Source organism: Tamandua tetradactyla, chromosome 18, assembly GCF_023851605.1.
Source record: "Tamandua tetradactyla isolate mTamTet1 chromosome 18, mTamTet1.pri, whole genome shotgun sequence".
In the NCBI taxonomy this organism is placed as follows: Eukaryota; Metazoa; Chordata; class Mammalia; order Pilosa; family Myrmecophagidae; genus Tamandua; species Tamandua tetradactyla.
The window spans coordinates 37,285,799-37,310,062 of record NC_135344.1 but is presented as its reverse complement, the minus strand read 5'-3'; the positions used below and the strand labels follow the sequence as shown (position 1 = coordinate 37,310,062).

At 36.9% G+C, this 24,264-nt stretch overlaps 1 protein-coding gene across 2 annotated transcripts in view; it reads right to left on the bottom strand.

Moving 5' to 3' along the window:
• The window catches only part of PSTPIP2 (proline-serine-threonine phosphatase interacting protein 2), a 136,550-nt gene that overhangs the window by 39,754 nt on the left and 72,532 nt on the right, over window positions 1–24,264 (bottom strand). For both annotated transcript variants that reach the window (XM_077135571.1, XM_077135570.1), the window contains exons 4-5: window positions 6,587–6,621; window positions 2,116–2,222 (exon numbers count right to left, since the gene is read on the bottom strand). In XM_077135571.1, coding sequence (XP_076991686.1) covers window positions 2,116–2,222; window positions 6,587–6,621 — 142 coding nt within the window. The remainder of the gene's footprint in view (window positions 1–2,115; window positions 2,223–6,586; window positions 6,622–24,264) is intronic.

Genomic DNA, 24,264 nt, shown 5'->3' with positions numbered 1-24,264 from the left:
AAGTCAATCAGGTCGGGGTTAAAGTAATTCAGAACACAGGGTAAGAAAGGCATTGTCTATATTTTAGAACCACACATACTCTTTGAGACCAATGGAGGAAAGGTTTATTTGGTCTGGAACCAAAATTTTCTGTTTCACATAATGTAACTCAATCTATCTGTACAGCTCATTTGAACAACTGAAACACAGGGAGCCCAGAATAAGAAAGAGGTCCTTTAATCCTGTATAGTTTAAGGTAATGCCTGGATACATCCTAGAGTATATCAAGCAGATAATCAAAAAGTATTGGCAAAGTCCCTTGAGGGATGGTAGAAAAAATATGAAAGTATTAATTTTTACCATCAGGGAATCCCCTGATGCTGTGTCAAACTTTAGGGACACCCAAATCAATAGGCCAAGCCCTTGATCTTGAGGCTTACTCTTGTGAAGCTTACGTATGTAGCAGAGAATCTTAGCCTACCTATAGGCATGACTAAGAGTTACTTCTGGAGGCCCTCTTTGGTTGCTCACATGTGGCCTTACTCTCACTAAGCCCAGCTCTGCAAGTGAAATCACTGCCCTCCCCCCTATGTGGGACATGACATCCAGGGGTGAAAGTCTCCCCGGCAGCGTGGGAGATGAATCCAAGTGATGAGTCTTGCCCTGGCACCATGGGATCAACAACTCCATCCTGACGAAAAGGGGGAAAGGAAGTGTAATTAATAAAGTATCAGTGGCAGAGAAAGTTCAAATAGAGTTGAGAGGCTACTGTGGAGGTTGCTTTTACACAAGCCAAACCCCAACCAGGACCATTTCAGCTAATCCTAAAGAACACCTAGGGCAATATATAAGATTCCATAAGGGTTCCATGCACTAGAGTAAATTTCCAGAAGCCTACAACCTCCAGATGGGTCCCTAGACCAGATAAGTCATAAAACATAGAGGGTCCATCCTCTCTAGAATATCAGCTGGTTCCATCTCCCTACCCCATATGTGGTAGTTAGATTCAGTTGTGAACTTGGCCAGATGAAGGTGCCTAGATCTACTGCTGTGGACATGAGCCAATGGCGTGTGAACCTCATCTGTTGCTGATTACATCTGCACTCGGCTAGGAGGTGTGCCTGCTGCAGTGAAGGATGTTTGATTTAATTGGCTGGTGCATAAATGAGAGAGCTCAATGTAGCACAGCCCAAGCAGCTCAGCATACCTCATCTCAGCACTCACAGCTCAGCCCAGGCCTTTGGAGACACAGAAAGAAATCACCTCGGGGAAAGCTGTTGGAACCAAGAGGCCTGGAGAGAAGCCAGCAGAGATCACCCTGTGCCTTCCCACATAAGAAAAACCTCAGTTGAAAGTTAGCTGCCTTTCCTCTGAAGAAGTAACAAAATAAATCCATTTTTATTAAAAGCCAATCTGTCTCTGGTGTGTTGCATTCCAGCAGCTAGCAAACTAGAACACCCATATTAGTGACAGACCCTCCCAACAATAAAAAGTTAGAATGGCCATAGCCCAGACAATCCTAAATAGAGGGACAGAAAGATCAAAGGTGATGTTGGGGTTATAGGGAGAAAATAGGATTTAACAAATGAATATGAATGCTGAATTATTAAACTGATATCTCTTTTAGTCTCCAGTATCTTACAGCAGCTAGAAGTAAAAACCTAAAATTGTGGAATTGGAACCCATGCCAAATTCTGAAATATGTTCTACAACTAATTGTGGTGCTGTGCTTTGAAATTTATTGCTTTTTTGTATACATGCTATTTTTTCCCCAAAAAGCCGATTGTGATGATAAAAAAATATTTATTCCTTCTAGCCTCTTATATTCTGGAGCAGCTAAGAAGGAAAAATCTGAGAGGCTCTCATGACAAACTCTGGGATCTGTCCTATAACTACTTGTTGAAGAATGCTTTGAAAAATATTGCTTTTTTCTTTCTTTGCTTTGCATATATGTTCTATTATACAATAAAAAAGTTTTTAAAAAATATGAAATTAAAAAAAAAAAGAATCTCACAGGTTATAAGAGCATGGTTGCATGGTGTCAGAGAGCCAGGCTGAGGAGTTGAACGAACAAACTAAGCCTGGGGATTTTCTGCAAGAGGAAAGGCAACATCTTAACATATATGTAAATCCAACCTTTTTCCGTTGTAGCTTCTGCTTTTCCCTGAATTCTTCCATCTTCCTGGCCTCTTCTCTTAGTGTCTGTGCAAGCTGAATATGACATTGAGCTACATTGTCCACTTCTATAAAAAGAATTTAGAAAAAAAATAACAAATAAGGTCTGAATTCTAATATACAACATTGAATCAAATTACTGGAGCAAATGGTAAAATAAACACCACTTCATTTAGTCACCAACATTTATTGAGCCCTTCTCTGTGCAAGCATTTCACTGGCCACCAAAGCCAGTGCTAGGTAATCTTTAGCTTAGATTTCTCACACTCATTGACCAGGCTTGCCTAGTACTCATTTAGTCATTCAACAGCTACTTATTAACGTAGGGCATCTTCAGGAATGGACAGAAGAACAGCCAAGGTCCCCACACTCCTGGAGCTTACATCCTAGAGGGCACTACTAAACCACTGTAATTTCAAATTCGGTCCTTGTTTCTTATAAGATGACCTCTAAGGCCCTTTCCATCTTTAATATCTCATGAGTCTGAGAGTTCATAAAAAAATGTATACTAAAAGGCTATCAATAGTTTTCTCTGGGTAGGAAGATTATTGGTGATTTCTCCCATTTTTCTCAGATTTTCACAATGATCACGGCTTACCTTTATAATAGAAAAAATAAACTTTTTTATTTTACTTGTCCTAAAAACATTATCTGAACATGGTATTAAAGATAGAAAGACTGACAAATCTAAGAGAAAGGTTCTTACCTTGTGTTGTCAAAATAACTTTCAACAAGGTTAAAAGATAAGTGACAAACCAGACAAAAATCTGCAATTTATATACAAAGTCTAAATAGCTATATTAAAACAGCTTCCACAAATAAAAAGGGAAAATACAAATTCCTGTATTGAAAAATAACTGGTTAAAGAACATGAAATTTACCAAAAATGATAGCAGTGGTTACACTGTGGTTGGCAGTAAAACTTAGGTTAGCAGTAAAACGAGACTTTCACTTTTTACTCTCTACACTTCTTAATTGTTTTAACAATTTGTAATAAGCATGCATCAAATTTTTTTTTGATGGCTCATCCTTGGTTTAATTAAGAGTCTTATTCCTGCCTTTTGATCAGCAGTTCTTTGAGGTATGGGTGCCAGAAATTTAGGGGATTTGGGAACATATTTGTATTGCCCTAATTCAATCTCTCATGTAGGTAAGCCCTGTGAATTTTTTTTTAACTTTTTTTATTAATTAAAAAAAATTAACAAACAAAACATTTAGAAATCATTCATTCTACATATATAATCAGTAATTCTTAATATCATCACATAGTTGCATATTCATCATTTCTTAGTACATTTGCATCGATTTAGAAAAAGAAATAAAAAGACAACAGAAAAAGAAATAAAATGAAAATAGAGAAAAAAAAACTATACGTACCATACCCCTTACCCCTCGCTTTCATTTACCACTATTTCAAACTGAATTTATTTTAACATTTGTTCCCCCTATTATTTATTTTTATTCCATATGTTCTACTCTTCTGTTGATACAGTAGCTAAAAGGAGCATCAGACATAAGGTTTTCACATTCACAGAGTCTCATTGTGAAAGCTATATCATTGTTCAATCATCATCAAGAAACATGGCTACTGGAACACAGCACTACATTTTCAGGCAATTCCCGCCAGCCTCTCCACTACATCTTGAACAACAAGGTGATATCTACTTAATGCGTAAGAATAACCTCCAGGATAACCTCTCGACTCTGTCTGGACTCTCTCAGCCATTGACACTTTGTCTCATTTTACTCTTCCCCCTTTTGGTCGAGAAGGTTCTCTTAGTCTCTTGATGTTAATTCTCAGCTCATTCTAGGGTTTTTCTCAGTCCTTTGATGCTGAGTTTCAGCTCATTCCAGGATCTTTGTCCCACGTTGCCAGGAAGGTCCACACCCCTGGGAGTCATGTTCCACGCAGAGAGGGGGAGGATGGTGAGACTGCTCGTCGTGTTGGCTGGAGAGAGAGGCCACATCTGAGCAACAAAAGAGGCTCTCTTGGGGGTGACTCTTAGGCCTAAATTTTAAGTAGACTTGACCTATCTTTTGTGGGGTTAAGTTTCATGTGAACAAACCCCAAGACTGGGGGCTCAGCCTATAGCTTTGGTTGTCCACACTGCTTGTGAGAATATCAAGAATTCAACTTGGGGAAGTTGAATTTCTCCCCATTCTCACCATTCCCCGAAGAGGGCTTGCAAATACTTTTCCAGTCACTGATCAAATCATTCTGGGATTCATCAGGGGATCACTCTGGACAAACCAACAAAATCTCATGTGCTACCTGAGATTCCAAGTACTTATGACATTCAATCAAACTATCTATATGAGTTATATTAGGAAATGCTCTAGTCAAAATATAAATTTTGTAACAAATAAACATTTTTTGCTTTAGTCTCACACATAAGGTGACATTTTAAAGTATTAGTTATCATCTATTTCAGCATCCTGCAATAATGACAATCCTTTGTTCTTCTTCATGCAAAAACATTTTTAAAATTTGTACATTGTACATTTCACTATTATTATGCACTCTAGGCATTCCTAGATTATACCATCTTGATCTTTAACATCTATCTTTCTTTCTGATTTCATTTATGTCCCCAGCCCTCCTCCCTCTATCATTCTCACATGCAGCTTCATTCAGTGTTTTAACATAATTACATTACAGTTAGGTAGTATTGCGCTGTCCATTTCTGAGTTTTTGTATCCAGTCCTGTTGCACAGTCCGTATCCCTTCAGCTCCAATTACCCACTATCTTACCCTATTTCTATCTCCTGATGGTCTCTGTTACCAATGACATATTCCAAGTTTATTCACTAATGTCGGTTCACATCAGTGAGACCATACAGTATTTGTCCTTTAGTTTTTGGCTAGTCTCACTCAGCATAATGTTCTCTAGGTCCATCCATGTACATACTTCATAAGTTTATTCTGTCTTAGAGCTGTATAATATTCCATCGTATGTATATACCACAGTTTGTTTAGCCACTCGTCTGTTGATGGACATTTTGGCTGTTTCCATCTCCTTGCAATTGTAAATAATGCTGCTATAAACATTGGTGTGCAAACGTCCGTTTGTGTCTTTGCCCTTAAGTCCTCTGAGTAGATACCTAGCAATGGTATTGCTGGGTCATATGGCAATTCAATTTTTAATTTTAAAAACAATTTTAAAACATAAGCTCTGTTAAAGGTGATGGTGGAGTTATTCAAAGGTAATGGTAGAGTTAAACCGAAGAGTAGAGCTTAACAAACAAGTATGATTGTGGAATCATATATTGATACTTCTTTTAGTTTCCAGTATCTTAAAGCAGCTGGAAGTAAAATCTTAAAATTGTAGAATTTTAACCCATACCAAACTCTGAAATCTGTTCTACAACTAATTGCTGTGATGTGCTTTGAAATTTATTGCTTTCTTGTATATATGTTATTTTTCATAAAAAAAGAGAAAAAAACAAGCTCTGACCCTACCCCACAGATTCTGAACCACTGACATGATATAATCTTATTTATTTGTATGAATATATATATAGGCACTTATATATACTTAACTGCAATAAAATGTCTAGAGGCATATTAGCGTTAACTGTATATATATCTAAGTGGAAATTCAGCAGTTTACGACCTTCTTTATGGTTATTTGTCTCATCTGAGTTTTGATGATAAACGTATATTATTCTCATATAAGAAAATAAAACTAATTTTTGAAAAAAAAAAAGAAAACAAGTAAATTTGACAGCAAAAATGTGCAACTTGGAATTCAGCCATCAGATTTTCATCTAGTTCTAATGTGATGGATAACCAGGAGTTGGGAAATCCAGGGTAACCTCCGGGCACTGGCCATCCTCTTCAACACTTCCATCTTTAAAGGGTCTTGTCCTGTTCTAATAATTCCAGGCCCGTTAGTCAGAAAGTGCCTCTCAGGCTTTCAGTTCCCCAGAATACGTGGTACTTCCATGCTACAGATTTTAATACATAAAAATAATACATGTGCTTAAAATGTTTCAGTAGCCAGTTGAGTGGTCCTAGGCCTTTGAAATGTTAGTTGAATAACATTTATCTAATCTTTTCCACAGAGAATATCCCTTTCCTCTTTAACTTATCAGTAGGTGCACTTCTCAGGGTAATGCCACAGTCTTCTGCTTCCTTTGCACCTTCTTTAGCTGCACAACAAGGCCAAGCATGGTGTGGCCCAAGGAACACTAGCATGATGCTCAGTGAAATGGGAGAACCACTGTTCTAAGTAAATCAAACACACATCATGATGGGCAGGTATGTAAAGATTCCCAGCTTATTTCAATTTTGCAAAGCTATTTCTCACCTTAGGAGACGCAGTAATATTTTTTTCACCTAATATGAGATTGACGTTCAAATTAAAATCCATCTTTGAAGACAGACACACAGCTTGCCAAGGGCAGCAAATACACTTTAAAAATCACTTACGCTGCTTGAAGACTTCAAGGGCCCGCTTCAGGGTACTAAAAAATAAGCACATATATAATTTCAGTTTTGCAAACTGTCTATACAATTTCATTATAATGCCTTTGCATGGTTCTTTCTGCCCACATCTTAATTTATAGTCTACAGATTTATCATTACAGGTGAACTTGAGAGCTCAGCAAAATATCAAACTTCTATGGTCTAGTTTCCTTTTTTTTATGCTCTCAGTCCCAAGCACAAACATTGTCTGCCTGAGTTAGGCAACATGTAAAATCTCTGCTTCATTTTTCTCAATGATAACATGGGAAACATGGCCCATTTCTCAAGAATACCATTCACTCTTTAAAGTATGGCAATCAGAAATATGAATACAAGGCAATAAAGGAAAGGTCAAATCCTAGCTTCTGGCCACTTTCTTTCTCATTCATTCCATCAATCATTATATATTACTGAGCCTAAACTATGGAGCAGCGTTTTGCCAGATTTGGTGATTCCATGGAAGAGGACAGCATCATCCCAGCCTGCAGAGTTTAATGGAGGAGTCAGATGCTAAACAAACCGTAATGGTTTTCTATTGCTGCATTAAAAAAACAACACAAATTTAGCAGCTTAAAACAATAGTGTCCTCTGTTTAGATTCACAAGGCTGAAATCAAAGTATTGGTGAGGCTGTGTTCTCATCTTGAGGAGAAGCCAAGGGAAAATCTGCGTCTAAGCTCACTCAAGTTGTCGGGAGAATTCATTTCCTTGTGGCAGTAGGACTGAGGGTCCCAGCTTCTTGCTGTCCCTGGACTGGAGCTGTTCTCACACCTACGGCTTGGAGCAGTTGCTACAGGCCCATGTAGGGCTTTCCCAGCACAGCCATGTACTTCATTAAGCCATCAAAGAGAGTGCCCAGAATGAGTCTCCTGGCAAAATGGAATCTTACATAACATAACATAATCACGGGAGGGATAGCCCATCACCTTTGCCATACTATTTTGGTTGGAATTAAGTCACGGGTCTCACACACACACACACACACACAAAGGGAGGGAATAACACAACGGTGTGAATACCAGGAGGCAGAGTCATGGGGTCATGCACTAGTATATAATAGTCAAAGAAATTATTTAAGCATAATTGTGAAGAGTGCTATTAAGACAAAGTACAAGAGGCTCTGGAAGCATGTGACAAGGTGACACAACCTGGTCCTTTCTATGTTCTTAATGGAGAATTGTCTGCCTCATTGGTGTCAAGGTTATTATAACTAAAAAAACAAGTTGGGAGTGTTCCCTCATTTTTCTATTCTCTGGAAGAGTTTCTCATATGTCTATTTTGTCTAAATTTTCAAATTTATTCACATAAGTGTATTTATATTATATATACATAAATATATATATATATTTTTTTAGGTGCATGGTCCAGGAATTGAACCCCGGTCTCCCACATGGAAAGCAGGCAATCTAACCACTGAACCACCTGTGCACCCTCTAATGTATTTTTAATCTGCTGTATTTAGAGTTAATCCTCTTTTTCCAATCCTAATGTTTACCTAGTCTCCCTCCCTCTGATCAATCTTATGAGAGATTTGTCAATTTTATTGCTCTTATTAAAAATGTTTTGACATTTTTTATCTATTTACATTGCATTGCCGCTTTCTCTTTATTAACTTTTCTAATCTTTATTTTCTCCTTTCTACTTTCTTTGGTTCTCTTACTATTTTTCTAGCTTAAGTTTTATGCTTGGCTCATTAATTTTCAGCCTTTCCTATAGTATGAGTTTTTTATATACTAAGAACTTTTATTTTATATGTATTGAAAGATCTCTTTTAGACTTATTTAGAAAATATTATCATCTATTTCTCTTCTGCATACATAAAATAAAAGATTTAAGTAAAATGCATTAGCTAAGACATTCCTAAAACTTCACATTCAGAGCATCACTCTTATGAACTGTTTTTTGAGTCAGACTCTTCCATTTTCACATCCCTCCCTCAATATCATCCCCAGTACTATCAAGGGCTTTAGAGGCACAGCATTTCTTTAAAATGGCTCAAGCATTGATTCTGGGATTTTTCCCCACACCACTGACATCAAATTCTCAGTTTTGAAGCTGGTGCTTTCTTGATTGATCTTTCCAGGTAGTCAACAGAAGATTTTTTCTTCCTCAAGTGGACTTCAAATGGTTTTTGAGTAAAGCATGGAGGGACTGCAGTTGTCTAGTCATGGCATCAGGAATCACAGCAAAGAGTGCACGTGAGCAGGAAATAACAACTTCACAACCACCACCTGGCCAATAGTTTCTGAAGAATGCCACTAACTGTAAAACCCATTCCAATTTAAGAAATACTCAAAAAATATTTTAATAAGGCTCTTAGACTTGGTGAATTATCTAAAAAGCACACAAGTATCTAGATACATATTACATACTTGACAGTTTTTATTTATTCTTTTAATGTAAGAAGTCAAGGCTACAAACTACCCTCTAAATATACAATAGATACATTTAACAAATTTCAATATGTATTATTTCAGTTACTTGTATTTTCCATTACAATTTTTTCTTTGTAGAAAGGTGGTCATTTTAAAATACATTTTCCAAATATGTTTGAAAAGAATGTACCTTCTCTAGCTGCTTGATGAGTTGATCTAGATATATACATTAGGTCAAATTTGATAAGCATATCATTCAAATCTTTTACAGCCTTCTTAGTTTCTAGATAATTAATCTAGCAATTATTGGGAGAAATATAGTAGATTTAGTAATTTTCATTTTAATTCCATCCAATTTTGTTTTATATGTTTTGAAACCACGATAGATGTGTTTAAATACGGAATTACCTCTTGGTGAATTTTACCCTTTATAATTATGAGCAACTCTCATAATGCACCTTAAAGACTATTTAATGTGATATTAAGAGCAATTATAAAGGCTTAATATCTGCCTAATGTACAATTTTTTAACATTTTACTTTCAACCTTTTGGTATCCTTATGTCATGTCTCCTGTAAATAGCATATAACTGACTATTTTTCCAGACTGACAATCAATGCCTTTGATCTAAAATCTTTAGTTCATTTAAGTTATTCAGTATAGTGTTATTGATATATTTGGATTAATTTCTACCACCTCACGTGCTTTCTCTTTGTCCGTCTTTATAGTATTTCTTTTTTTTCTTTCTTGTATACCTTTGGATTGATTTAGTTATTTTTCTTCTACTAATTCCACTACAATACATACAATCCATATACACACATTGTGTTGTCATGGTTCTCTAGAAAAACAGAACCAACAGGTGAGATCTGTAAATATGAGATTCATAAAGGAGTCTCATGCTACCGTGGGAATGGAAGGGTCCCCAGAGCCATAGGGCAGACTGTGATGCTGGCGCTCCAACAAAGTGTCTAGACGAACGCCACAGGACAGGTTCGCTGGCTGAAGAGGAAGCAGTGAAAGAGTCTCTCTTCTTTAAAAGGCCGCAACTGATTCAATTATCTCATTGTGGGAGACGCACCTTAGTTGACTGCAGATGTGATCAGCCACAAATGCAATCTAACTACTTGATGATTTAATACACTAGACTTTCAGTTTATCAACCAGCCACAAAATATCCTTGCAGCAACATCAGATCAGGCCAGTGCTTGCCCGAACAGATAAGTGGGCGTACTCATTTGGCAAAGTTGATACAAGAACCTAACCATCACACACATATATACGCACAGTTTGTTTTTAGAAATTACCCAGCTATTTCTCGTCTTTTGGTAATAGCTTGTAATGTTTTTGATCTTGGAAGTTGCAATAGGTATACTAACCTGACAAAGTTTAAAGTTAATCAATATTTTATTCTCTTCCTAAACAGTAAAAGACCTAGGAATGCTTTGAGTCTCATCACCCTCCCTACCAAGTTATATTCTGTTATTGTGCAAAATTTTGCTTCTACCTTGTATTTTTAGTCTCTAAAATTAGACATTAATTTATCCACATTTACAATTTTCTTTGCTCACCATTCCTTTTTGTGCTTCAGACCTTTCATACTGGATTACTTTCTTTCTTCTTGAAATATATCCTTTAGAAGTTCCTTTATTTGAGATCTGCTGTTAGTTAATTCTTTCAAACTCTGTTTGAAGATATCTTTATTTTCTCCCTTTCTTAAAAAATAGTTTCTCCAATATATAACTTCAGGTTGATCGTTATGTACTCTCAACACTTTGAAAATATAATTCCACACTCTCTGGTTTCATTGCTGCTGCTGAAAAATTAATTGTTATTCTAATAGATGCTCCTTAATAGGTAATTTTTTCTCAAGATTATCTTAGCACTTTTTTGTTATCTTGAATCTTGCTAAATTTGATTATGATGTATGTAATTATCAATTTCCTTTAAATTTATTATTCTTGGGATTTGTTTTGATTGTGATGGAGGTAAAGGTCTCCATCAATTCTGGAAAATTCTCAATTTTTATAGCTTCAAAAATTTCTTCTTCTCATTCTCTCTAGTATCTTTTCTAGAACCTTGATAAGATGTACATTAGACCTTCTCATTCTATCCCCTATGTCTCAATTTTCCATTTTTATTTTCTGTTTTTCTTATTTCCTTGTTTTTTTTTTCCTTGCAATGAAGTCTGGGTGATTTCTTCATTTCTAGTTTTTTAGTTTTTAATTCCTTTTTCAGTTGTGTTTAATTTCTTACTTAATACATTTACTGGGTTTTTAATATTAAGTATTTTATATTTCATTTCTAAAAGTTCTACTTGGTTCTCTTTCAAAGCTTCTTGGACACTTCTGACAGCCATCTTACTCATACTTTTAATTCACTTTTGTTTCTTTATATGTATTTTATAGATACTTGCTTTTTGGATCTGTTAATTCCAGCATCTAAAATCTTTGCATCTACTTCTGTTACTTCTCGCTTCTGCTGACTCTTACTCACGGTAACTTATTTTCTGTGTCTGTGTGTGTGTGTGTGTGTGTGTTTGCATGTATGTATATGAGTTTAACACAAGCTCATGCTCATGCTTTTCTTTAGAAAGGTTCTATGTTTACTTGTGCATACATAAGTAGAGACCCTACCACCCAGGACCATTTTAAACTAAATTTTTAGCTCAGGATTCTTTCACAACTTTGGTGAAATCTGGTAAACTGAAGCTCCCAATCTGTAAGAGAAGTGGCCTGTAATTACAAATTTGTAGGAGATGCCCCCTTCCATTCACAGTCAAAGCTGAGATAACTATGTTTCTTTGATATCTCTTACTGAACATTCTTTTCTTGCTTAGCCTTTCACTAAGGAACTATTTCCTTTTAGGGATTCAGGCTTTATTTGTAAGTGAAGAGATAAAACAAAACCATGAATCCAAAGAACTATGTGAGCACTGAAGCATGTTCTTCCTTTATCTTTGACTTCTAAGGATTTTCCTTACTTTCTTTGTAACAGAGTCATATATTGATTTTTATAAATGTATTTAACTTGTGTTTTTAAGTGCTTTGCAATACGAAGGTATGCTGGTTTGAAAGGATTCATGGGCCCTAGAAAAGCCATGTTTTAATCAAAATCCCATTTCGTAAAGGCAGAATAATCCCTATTCAATACTGTATGTTTATATCTGGAATTAGATCATCTCCCTGGAGATGTAATCCAATCAAGAGTGGTTGTTAAACTGGATTAGGCGAGATGTGTCTCCACCCATTTGGGTGGGTCTTGATAAGTTTCTGCACTCCTATAAAAGAGGAAACATTTTGGAGAATGAAGGAGATTCGGAGAGAGCAGAGAATGCTGCAACACCACAAAGCAGAGAGTCCATCAGCCAGCACTTTGGAGATGAAGGGAAAAAAACGCCTCCCAGGGAGCTTCATGAAACAGGAAGCCAGGAGAAGAAGCTAACAAATGACGCCATGTTTGCCATGTGCCCTTCCAGATGAGAGAGGAACCCAGACCGTGTTCACTATGTGCCTTCTCAACTGAGAAAGAGACCGGAACTTCATCGGTCTTCTCGAACCAAGGTATCTTTCCCTGGATGCCTTTGATGGGATATTTCTCAGACTTGCTTTAAGTGGGACATTTTCTCAGCCTTAGAACTGTAAACTAGTAACTTATTAAATTCCCCTTTTTTAAAGACATTCTGTTTCTGGTATATGGCATTCCAGCAGCTAGCAAACTAGAACAGAAGATTTTTCCAATATCTTGTCCCTACCATATTGTGGACACGGAAGACCATAACTTATTTTTCATACCTTCTCTCAGTCTTTTTGCCAGCTTCCCCTTGTCCATGTTTCCAGTTCTCCCCGACCTACACTTCTTTAACTAAACCTTCCTTTGAGGCAACTGGCCCTGGGAATTTTCTTTATCTTTGCTGCCTTCATGGGGGCTGATCTCACTGGGCTTACTTCAAGTAGAAATGTGACTTTGTGAATTCATAGTCCCCTAGCCACAGCAGCATAGACTCATGAGTCATTTTACATATATATATATATATGTATGTATGTATATGTATATATGGAAAATTTTGCAAAGTAAAAGTCACTGTAATTTCTGGCTGGGCCCTTCTTTTACCTTCCCCACTTTTCCCACTTTGTTTTTTTTATCCCCCCCAAAAAGATTCTTATTTATCCCTGCCTTTATTCATAAAAATATTTCCACAAGTTATTATAAACACATCAAGCAGAAAACAAAACTGCACATTCTCCATCTACTTTACCCATCCTATGATACAATTTCAAGGAGCGCAATGCATTACAAAACTGTTCATATCCAAACAAATGTATCAATGGTCCAGAAGATGAATGAGCATCACTGAAGAGCATTAATTACTGGAATTAGTGAGAAAAAAAAGAAAGTTGGATATAACAGCACATCCCTATAGAGAGTTGTGGGGTTCAAAAACTAACCCTACAGCATGGGAGATGACTCCCAGGGATGAGTCTGGCCCTAGCACCATGGGATCAACAATTTCATCCTGACCTAAAGGGGAAAAAGAAATGTAACTAATAAAGTATCAGTAGCTGAGAGAGTTCAAATAGTTGAGAAGCTACTCTAGAGGTTGTTCTTAAGCAAGCATCATTTAGACATTGCTACCTATCAAAGCTTGCCAAACACCAACCAAAACCATTCCAGCCAATCCTAAAGAACACCTAGAACAATATGTAAGGTTCTACAAAGTTTCCATGCACTAGGGTAACTTTCCAGAAACCTACCACCTCCAGATGGGTCCCTGGACCAGATAAGTCCTGAAAACTAGATGGCCCAGCCTCTCCAGAACATCAGATAGTTTCATCTCCCTACTCCATATTATTGACAGCCCCTTCCAACATGAAAAAGTTAGAATGGTCATAGGCCAAATACCCCAAAGTGTGTGATAGCAAGATCAAAGGTGATGGTGGAGTTATACAGAGAAGTTAGGATTTAACAAATGAATATGATTGCTGAACCATTAAATTGATATCTCTTTTAGTCTCCAGTATCTTAGAGCAGCTAGAAGTAAAAACCTAAAATTGTGGAATTGTAACCCATACCAAATTCTGAAATCTGTACTAAAACTAACTGTTGTGCAGTGCTTTGAAATTTATTGCTTTTTTGTATATATGTTATCTTTCACAAAAAAAAAGAAAAAAGAGTTGATTATGATGATTAAAATATATATTTATTCCTCCTACCCTCCTATATTCTGGAGCAGCTAGAAGGAAAAATCTGAGAGGATGAGATGGTAGCCTGTGACAAACTCTGGAATCTGTCCTGTAACTACTTGTTGAACAGTGCTTTTAAAACTATCACTTTTTTTCCTTTGCTTCATGTATATGTTATATTATACAATAAAAAAAGTTATTTAAAAAAAAGCAGCCTTACAGATAAATGGTCTGTCCAGAGTCTAAAATTTCCCCCCCCCCACCCCAAGTGACTGATTTGAAGGGCCACTAAAAGAACAGCCTCATCTCCCTTTAGTTTGTCATTAGCTCTGTTGTACATCATCACTTTATTGACACTTCCCATGTTCAAAACATTATGACAATCCAGAAATAGAATCTGATCCTTGGGGAAGATGACCTAACAACTTTCATCCCCTCTTCTCCCTGGTGTTCTACCTTTACTGTGAGCCAAAAAAATAAAAAATCTACCACTCTTTTAATAAGCACTTTGGTCCCATCAGAGGCCTGAGCCTCTCAAGTTGGCCAATGAGGTAAAGAATCCTGCCTAGTCCACTGGTCAGCAAAGCCATCACTCTCGCCTAGGGCCACGTACTAAATATCACCCTGGAAGTGACACAAACAGAAGTTACCTAAATACCCTTTCACTTCAGCCTTGAAAACAGTCTCAGCTCTCATATCCTGTTGTAAACACTTCCTCTCTGAGTTCTACTCTTAGAAGGAGAACTGATTGCCTCTCATCTAGGAATAGGGTGTTAGAGTTTCTCTATGAATTTCCCAAATTATAAGCAGAATGTGCAAGAATATAAGAAATACCACTTTGGATAGACTCATTCTGCTTAATATATTTTCCAAGAAGCACTTTCTGAGATATTATGGCTATTTCCCATCACATCACCTCAAAAAAATTTGGATATCTTTCCAAATGCCCTCAGCTTTCTTTATAAACAAAAATTTTCATCAATTGACAATGAAATCACCTAAATTCACTTTGAATGATGTGAAAATTAGCTAAGCCTATTTAAGTAATTTTGACTTTTGAACATGTGTTTTACAAATTCAAAAACAAAACTAAATCAAACAATCCCTAAAATTTAAAATGAACTGAAACAACCAAAGCTAACTGTATGTAAAATTTACTATATAATCACACAGAGAAAATAAGTATTTTAAATGACTTTAGAGATACAGTATGTTTAGTGGAATATATTCTAAGGTCAAAGGAAACTTCAAAGAAATCTTAAACTTTAATGTGAATAGCAATAATGACAGTGTTATTTTGAAGCTTCTTAATGTATGCTGTCATATAAAGAAAATAATTATGAAATATTCTCAGGAATCAGACTTATAAAACAAAAGGAAAGAAACACAAATATAAAATGAAAGATGTTAAATAAAACCTTGTAGAGGTAAATTAAAATTGCAAATACCAATATAACTCATGCATTTAAAATCTGTCCACTGAAAGGTCTTAATGCAATGGCCCACCTCAGAACTGAGAGGGTGATCAATTAATCACTACAATTAACTAGGTATACTTGGAGAAATAGCTGATCCTAGGTCTCAGACAAGAAACATAGAAACAGTCTGAGATATATTGTGGCAGAAAGCAAGAAAACTTTCAAAGGCTAACAAGATCAGGTCAAAAGACACAGAAATCAGTTTCAGTGACTCCACTGGCTTATGATAGGGAACTCTGAGATAAAAAATAAAAGTGACTGCAATTAAATACAATGAATATACAAAAATCTGGGGGTACAAGGGTAGTTCCGTGGTGGAATTCTCACCTGCCATGCGGGGGTTCAATTCCCAGCCCATGCACTTCCCCACCCCTCCAAAAAAAATCAACAAATGGTGCTGCAATATTAGGATAGTCACAAGGAAAAGAATGAAATGTGACCCCATCATACAGAATAAAAAAAAAAAATCTATGAGGGTATTATGACAGTTAAAATAGAGAAAGTAAAACAAAACCAACCTTCATTTGTTATGATGTAAGGTAACTATTATGTCAACACCTTACTCTAAACTTGGTAATTTAAAGGATGGAATTAAGCATTTATCCTGTCCTCTCAAGAGGAACTATATTTCAATTAAATAATTTCATAAAATAACTGATTCTGTCAAAGATCTTCAATGTATTCATGCTGAATTGAAATTGTGGTATACCCCAGAAAAGCCATGTTCTTTAATCCTTATTCAATATTGTTGAGTGGGATCTTTTTCTGCACTGGCAGACACTAGGAATCAAACCCGGGTCTTCGGCATGGCAGGCAAGAATTCTACCTGTTGGGATACACCTTTTTCTCAAGTGCTCATGGATCATTCTCAAAGATAGACCATATGCTGGGTCACAAAGCAAGTCTTAACAAATTTAAAAAGATTGAAATCTTACACAACACTTTCTCGGACCATAAAGGAATGATGTTGGAAATCAATAATAGGCAGAGTGCCAGAAAATTCACAAATACGTGGAGGCTCAACAACACACTCCTAAACAACGACTGGGTCAAAGAAGAAATTGCAAGGGAAATTAGCAAATACCTCGAGGCGAATGAAAATGAAAACACAACATATCAAAACTTATGGGACGCAGCAAAGGCAGTGCTAAGAGGGAAATTTATTGCTCTAAATGCCTATATCAGAAAAGAAGAAAAGGCAAAAATTCAGGAATTAACTATCCATTTGGAAGAACTGGAGAAAGAACAGCAAGCTAACCCCAAAGCAAGCAAAAGGAAAGAAATAACAAAGATTAGAGCACAAATAAATGAAATTGAAAACATGAAAACAATAGAGAATATCAATAAGGCCAGAAGTTGGTTCTATGAGAAAATCAATAAGATTGATGGGCCCTTAGCAAGATTGACAAAAAGAAGAAGAGAGAGGATGCAAATAAATAAGATCAGAAATGGAAGAGGAGACATAACTACTGACCTCACAGAAATAAAGGAGGTAATAACAGGATACTATGAACAACTTTACGCTAATAAATACAACAATTTAGAGGAAATGGACGGGTTCCTGGAAAGACATGAACAACCAACTTTGACTCAAGAAGAAATAGATGACCTCAACAAACCAATCACAAGTAAAGAAATTGAATTAGTCATTCAAAAGCTTCCTAAAAAGAAAAGTCCAGGACCAGATGGCTTCACATGTGAATTCTACCAAACGTTCCAGAAAGAATTAGTACCAATTCTCTTCAAACTCTTCAAAAAAATCGAAGTGGAGGGAAAACTACCTAATTCATTCTATGAAGCCAACATCACCCTCATACCAAAACCAGGCAAAGATATTACAAAAAAAGAAAACTACAGACCAATCTCTCTAATGAATACAGATGCAAAAATCCTCAATAAAATTCTAGCAAATCGTATCCAACAACACATTAAAAGAATTATACATCATGACCAAGTAGGATTCATCCCAGGTATGCAAGGATGGTTCAACATAAGAAAATCAATTCATGTAATACACCATATCAACAAATCAAAGCAGAAAAATCACATGATCATCTCAATTGATGCAGAGAAGGCATTTGACAAGATTCAACATCCTTTCCTGTTGAAAACACTTCAAAAGATAGGAATACAAGGGAACTTCCTTAAAATGATAGAGGGAATATATGAAAAACCCACAGCTAATATCATCCTCAATGGGGAAAAATTGAAAACTTTCCCCCTAAGATCAGGAACAAGACAAGGATGTCCACTATCACCACTATTATTCAACATTGTGTTGGAGGTTCTAGCCAGAGCAATTAGACAAGAAAAAGAAATACAAGGCATCAAAATTGGAAAGGAAGAAGTAAAACTATCACTGTTTGCAGACGATATGATACTATACGTCGAAAACCCGGAAAAATCCACAACAAAACTACTAGAGCTAATAAATGAGTACAGCAAAGTAGCAGGTTACAAGATCAACATTCAAAAATCTGTAGCATTTCTATACACTAGTAATGAACAAGCTGAGGGGGAAATCAAGAAACGAATCCCATTTACAATTGCAACTAAAAGAATAAAATACCTAGGAATAAATTTAACTAAAGAGACAAAAAACCTATATAAAGAAAACTACAAAAAACTGCTAAAAGAAATCACAGAAGACCTAAATAGATGGAAGGGCATACCGTGTTCATGGATTGGAAGACTAAATATAGTTAAGATGTCAATCCTACCTAAATTGATTTACAGATTCAATGCAATACCAATCAAAATCCCAACAACTTATTTTTCAGAAATAGAAAAACCAATAAGCAAATTTATCTGGAAGGGCAGGGTGCCCCGAATTGCTAAAAACATCTTGAGGAAAAAAAACGAAGCTGGAGGTCTCGCGCTGCCTGACTTTAAGGCATATTATGAAGCCACAGTGGTCAAAACAGCATGGTATTGGCATAAAGATAGATATATCGACCAATGGAATCGAATAGAGTGCTCAGATATAGACCCTCTCATCTATGGACACTTGATCTTTGATAAGGCAGTCAAGCCAACTCACCTGGGACAGAGCAGTCTCTTCAATAAATGGTGCCTAGAGAACTGGATATCCATATGCAAAAGAATGAAAGAAGACCCATCTCTCACACCCTATACAAAAGTTAACTCAAAATGGATCAAAGATCTAAACATTAGGTCTAAGACCATAAAACAGTTAGAGGAAAATGTTGGGAGATATCTTATGGATCTTACAACTGGAGGCGGTTTTATGGACCTTAAACCTAAAGCAAGAGCACTGAAGAAGGAAATAAATAAATGGGAACTCCTCAAAATTAAACACTTTTGTGCATCAAAGAACTTCATCAAGAAAGTAGAAAGACAGCCTTCACAATGGGAGACAATATTTGGAAATGATATATCAGATAAAGGTGTAGTATCCAGAATTTATAAAGAGATTGTTCATCTCAACAACAAAAAGACAGCCAACCCAATTACAAAATGGGAAAAAGACTTGAACAGATACCTCTCAGAAGAGGAAATACGGATGGCCAAGAGGCACATGAAGAGATGCTCAATGTCCCTGGCCATTAGAGAAATGCAAATCAAAACCACAATGAGATATCATCTCACACCCACCAGAATGGCCATTATCAACAAAACAGAAAATGACAAGTGCTGGAGAGGATGCGGAGAAAGAGGCACACTTATCCACTGTTGGTGGGAATGTCAAAGGGTGCAACCACTGTGGAAGGCAGTTTGGCGGTTCCTCAAAAAGCTGAATATAGAACTGCCATACGACCCAGCAATACCATTGCTAGGTATCTACTCAAAGGACTTAAGGGCAAAGACACAAACGGACATTTGCACACCAATGTTTATAGCAGCATTATTTACAATTGCAAAGAGATGGAAACAGCCAAAATCTCCATCAACAGAAGAGTGGCTAAACAAACTGTGGTATATACATACGATGGAATATTATGCAGCTTTAAGACAAGATAAACTTATGAACCATGTAATAACATGGATGGACCTAGAGAATATTATGCTGAGTGAATCCAGCCAAAAACTAAAGGACAAATACTGTATGGTCCACTGATGTGAACGGACATTCGAGAATAAACTTGAAATATGTCATTGGTAACAGAGTTCAGCAGGAGTTAGAAACAGGGTAAGACAATGGGTAATTGAAGCTGAAGGGATACAGACTGTGCAACAGGACTAGATACAAAAACTCAAAAATGGACAGCACAATAATACCTAATTGTAAAGTAATCATGTTAAAACACTGAATGAAGCTGCATCTGAGCTATAGGTTTTTGTTTTGTTTTGTGTTGTTTTGTTTTGATTTTACTATTATTACTTTTATTTTTTTCTCTATATTAACATTCTATATCTTTTTCGGTTATGTTGCTAGTTCTTCTAAACCAATGCAAATGTACTAAGAAATGATGATCATGCATCTATGTGATGATGTTAAGAATTAATGATTGCATGTGTAGAATGGTATGATCTCTAAATGTTGGGTTAATTTCTTTTTTTCCGTTAATTAAAAAAAAAAAAAAAAAGAGAAGGGATAATTGGAGATGAAGGGATACAGACTGTACAACGGGGCTGGATATAAAAACTCAGAAATGGACAGCACAATACTACCCAATTGTAATGCAATTATGTTAAAACACTGAATGAAGCTGCATGTGAGGTATAGGTTTTTTGTTTTTGTTTTTTTTGTTTTTTTCTTTCTATTATTGTTTTAATTCTTATTCTGTTGTCTTTTTATTTCTTTTTCTAAATCGATGCAAATGTACTAAGAAATGATGAATATGCAACTATGTGATGTTATTAAGAATTACTGATTGTACATGTAGATTGGAATGATTTCTAATTGTTTTGTTAATTCTTTTTTTAATTAATAAAAAAAAATAAATAAAAATAAAAAATAAAAAAAAAAAAGAATTCTACCTGTTGAGCCACCATTGCTGGGTGGGATCGTTTTGATTAAGTTGTTTCCATGGAGATGTGACTCACCCAATTGTGAGTGGACCTTTGATTAGGTGGTTTCCATGGAAATGTGTCTCCCACACAGCCAGAAACTTTTGAAGATGTAGAAATAAAATGCCCCCGGGAAAGCCATTTGAATAAACCAGGAGAGAAATCTAGCAGATGTTGCCATGTGCCCATCCGGCTGACAGACAAACCCCGAATGTCAATGGCCCTTTCTTGAGTCAAGGTATCCTTCTCTGGATGCCTTAGTTTGGACATTGCTATGGCCTTAGAACTGTAAACTTGTAGCTCAACAAATGACCTTTATAAAAGCCAACCCATTTCTGGAATATTGCATTCCAGCAGCTTTAGCAAACCAGTATAGATTTTGGTACTATGGCTTGTAAATATCGAACATGTTTGAACAGCTTTTTAAAAGGATAAGGGGAAGATTCTGGAAGAGTTGTGAGGAGCTTGATAGAGAGGGCCAGAATATGCTGAAGAGACTGTTGGTAGAAACATGAACTCTAAAGTGATATCTGATGAGGTTTTAGGCAGAAATGAGGAATGTGTCAATGCAAACTGGATGGAAGGCAACCCTTGTTTTAAATGGCAGATAATTTGGCCAAATCAAGTACTGCTGTTGGATGGAAGTTAGAATTCAAAAGAGGCAAGCTGGGGTACTTAGGTAAAGAGATTTCCAAACTAAATGTGGACAATGCAGCCTGGTTGCTCCATGCAGCTTATAGTAAAATCTGACGGGAAAGAGATAAGTTGAGAACTTGTGTACAAAGAAAACAGAAACTGATGGCCTGGAAAATTCTGGGCTTCTAGAAAGTGAGACCCCAGTGAATAGGGCCCTACATGAGGATTTGACGAAACATGGAGCCAGGCAGTCATTATAGCACAAGCCAGAATTGGAGAAGGAGTTACCTAGAAAGGATGTGTGGAAAGTTCTATTGTCTGATGGGTATGATCCAAGTGTACTTCATAGAAAACCAACAAGAGTGTTGTGGGATTGGTATAAATGGAACCACTGCCAGTGTGGACTAAAAGGACAGAAAAGGGACAAATTGAAGGAAAATAACTTCAAAGGCAGAATGATGGACACTAAGATCTTAAGCCAAGAAACCTCAGACCAGGAGAGCAGATACACTCATGCACTTGGAGAGGGTGAGTTTGCCCTGAAGGCAGATAGATGGTAGGCCTTCTACTTCATTGCTCAGGAAGCATTTGGATGTCCCAGGTCTTGGAGAGAGTGGAGTGCATCCCCTTGGGGAATGGGGAGTGTCTGGCAGTCACCCCATTGTTCTGGGGGGGGGGGGAGATGGAGCATGTGCCTCACAGATGGCAGATATCCTGGGTGTTGCCCCCATATTTGGAGGGGGTAGAGCCAAGAGAAAGGTGGTCTCCCCAATGTTCCCCAAGGTCACAACATTCACTCCAGCTTTTGGACAGAACAGGGCCACTGTGTAGGCCTTAGGAAAGGGTGGGATCACTGCTTTCTAAAGCCCCAAAGATAAGTGACTCTCAGACTTTGAAATGCAATGGAGTTTGCCTTACAGGTTTTTGGAATGGTTTGGGTCCTGTGACCCCTGTTTCCTTCCAATTTCTCTCTTTGGAAATGGAAATATGTATCCTATGTCTGTCCCTCCTTTGTATCTTGGCAGCAAATAAATTGTTCTAAGTTTTACAGGTTCATAGTCAGAGGAGAATTTTGCCTTAGGACAGACCATGCCTATAACCGACCTTTATGAGATTTTGTGCTAGTTTTAAATTTGTATTGTTACTGAATGGTTTAAGGCTTTATGATATTGTAATGAAATGAATGTATTTTGTATAATGAAAGGGCATGTCTTTTTGGGGTCAAGAGGGTAGAATGTGTCAGTTTAAAACTGTTGTATACCCCAGAAAAGCCATGTTCTTTAATCCTGATTCAATATTGCTGGGTGGGATCTTTTTGATTAAGTTGTTTCCATGGAGATGTGATCCACCCAACTGTGGGTAGAACCTTTTAATTAGGTTGTTTCCATGGACATGTGTCTCTACCCATTCAAGATGGAGTTGCTTCCTGGAGTCCCTTAAAAGGGAACCATTTTGGAAAAAGCTTCAGAGCCAATACACACAGAGACATTTGGAGATGCAGAAAGAAAATGTCCTGGAGAAGCTGTCTGAAATGAGAAGCAAAGACCCCATCAGATGCCAGTCACATGCCTTCCCAGCTGACAGAGGTGCTCTATACCCATCAGCCTTTCTTGAGTCAAGGTATCTTTCCCTAATTGTCTAAGTTGGGTCATTTTTATAGCCTTAGAACTGTAAACTCGCAACTTGATAAATTACCTTTTCAAAAGCCATTCCATTTCTGGTATATTTAGCAAACCTAAACAATATTCTAAAACCATTAGGTGAACAGTTAGTGGGGACTTGGACAGCTGCACGCTGCCAAAATATTATCCCACAAGTTATTATCTGGTTGCCAGGGGAAAAACATAGCTTTATAATGGGCAGAGAAGGATTTCACCAGCAGTATCTTTTAAGAGCAGGACAACCAGACACTCTGTACCTCATGACATAATGCATAATAGGAAATACACAGCACAGCTATGGTAGACACTCATGCTGCACCTTATCTCATACCCTCAGCCCACCTGGTTGCAGACTATCTTGGTAGAAAGTTTCATCCCACATCATGGCTCAGATTCTTAACATTTCTCCCATTGTGTGGGCTGGGATGAGGTAGAGTCTATGTTCCCTTGTCTGGGACCTTGCCTGGATCCTAGTTTGAATACACCAACCATAAAATTCATTCTTAGGGGCGGGCCGCGGTGGCTCAGCGGGCAAAGTGCTTGCCTGCTATGCCGGAGGACCTCGGTTCGATTCCCGGCCCCAGCCCATGTAACAAAAAACAAAAAAACAAAATACAATAAAACAAGAAAATGTTTAAAGATGTTTCCCTTTCTTCCTTCCTTCCTTCCTTCTCTCTGTCTTTCCTTAAAAAAAAAAAAAAAAAAAAAAAAAAAATTCATTCTTAGGATATTTTGGGTATATAGGAGTAGTGGGTATAGAGGAGTTCATTGTACTATTCTTTCTACTTTTATGTATGTTTAAACATTTTCATAATAAAAACAATATAAACACTTCTGCAAAAATATATATTAAGCAAACATGGCAAAGTGAATAACTGTTAAATCTATGGTGTGAGTATAGATAGCTGTTCATTATGTTAGGCTTTTTACTTTTCTGTGTGTTAAATTTTTCATTTAAAACTTGAAAAAATAAATTAAATAAATAAACAAACTGTCCTTGAACTGGTGTCCTACATCTGAGGGTAACAGTTTTTTAAAGCTTAAGTAGCAGTATTAATATTTTAAATATTTCCCAATGTTTTCTTCCTTCTCAGTAATCCAGTATCTATCTTTCTTTGCAGTCTTTGTGTGTGTGTGTGTGTGTGTGTGTGCACGCACGTGTGTGTTGTGGTACAAGCAAGAGAAGGGAAGAGGAGAGGTAATGTCCCGTCTACCCTAGGACCTCTGGATGGGGCACACAGACCTAGGGCTTCCCTGCAGCTGTCTGTGGCAACAGCCAGGGCAGTGTACAGAAGGCCCGTGGTGTGATCAGGTCTGCATGGAGGGGCCTGAACTACCT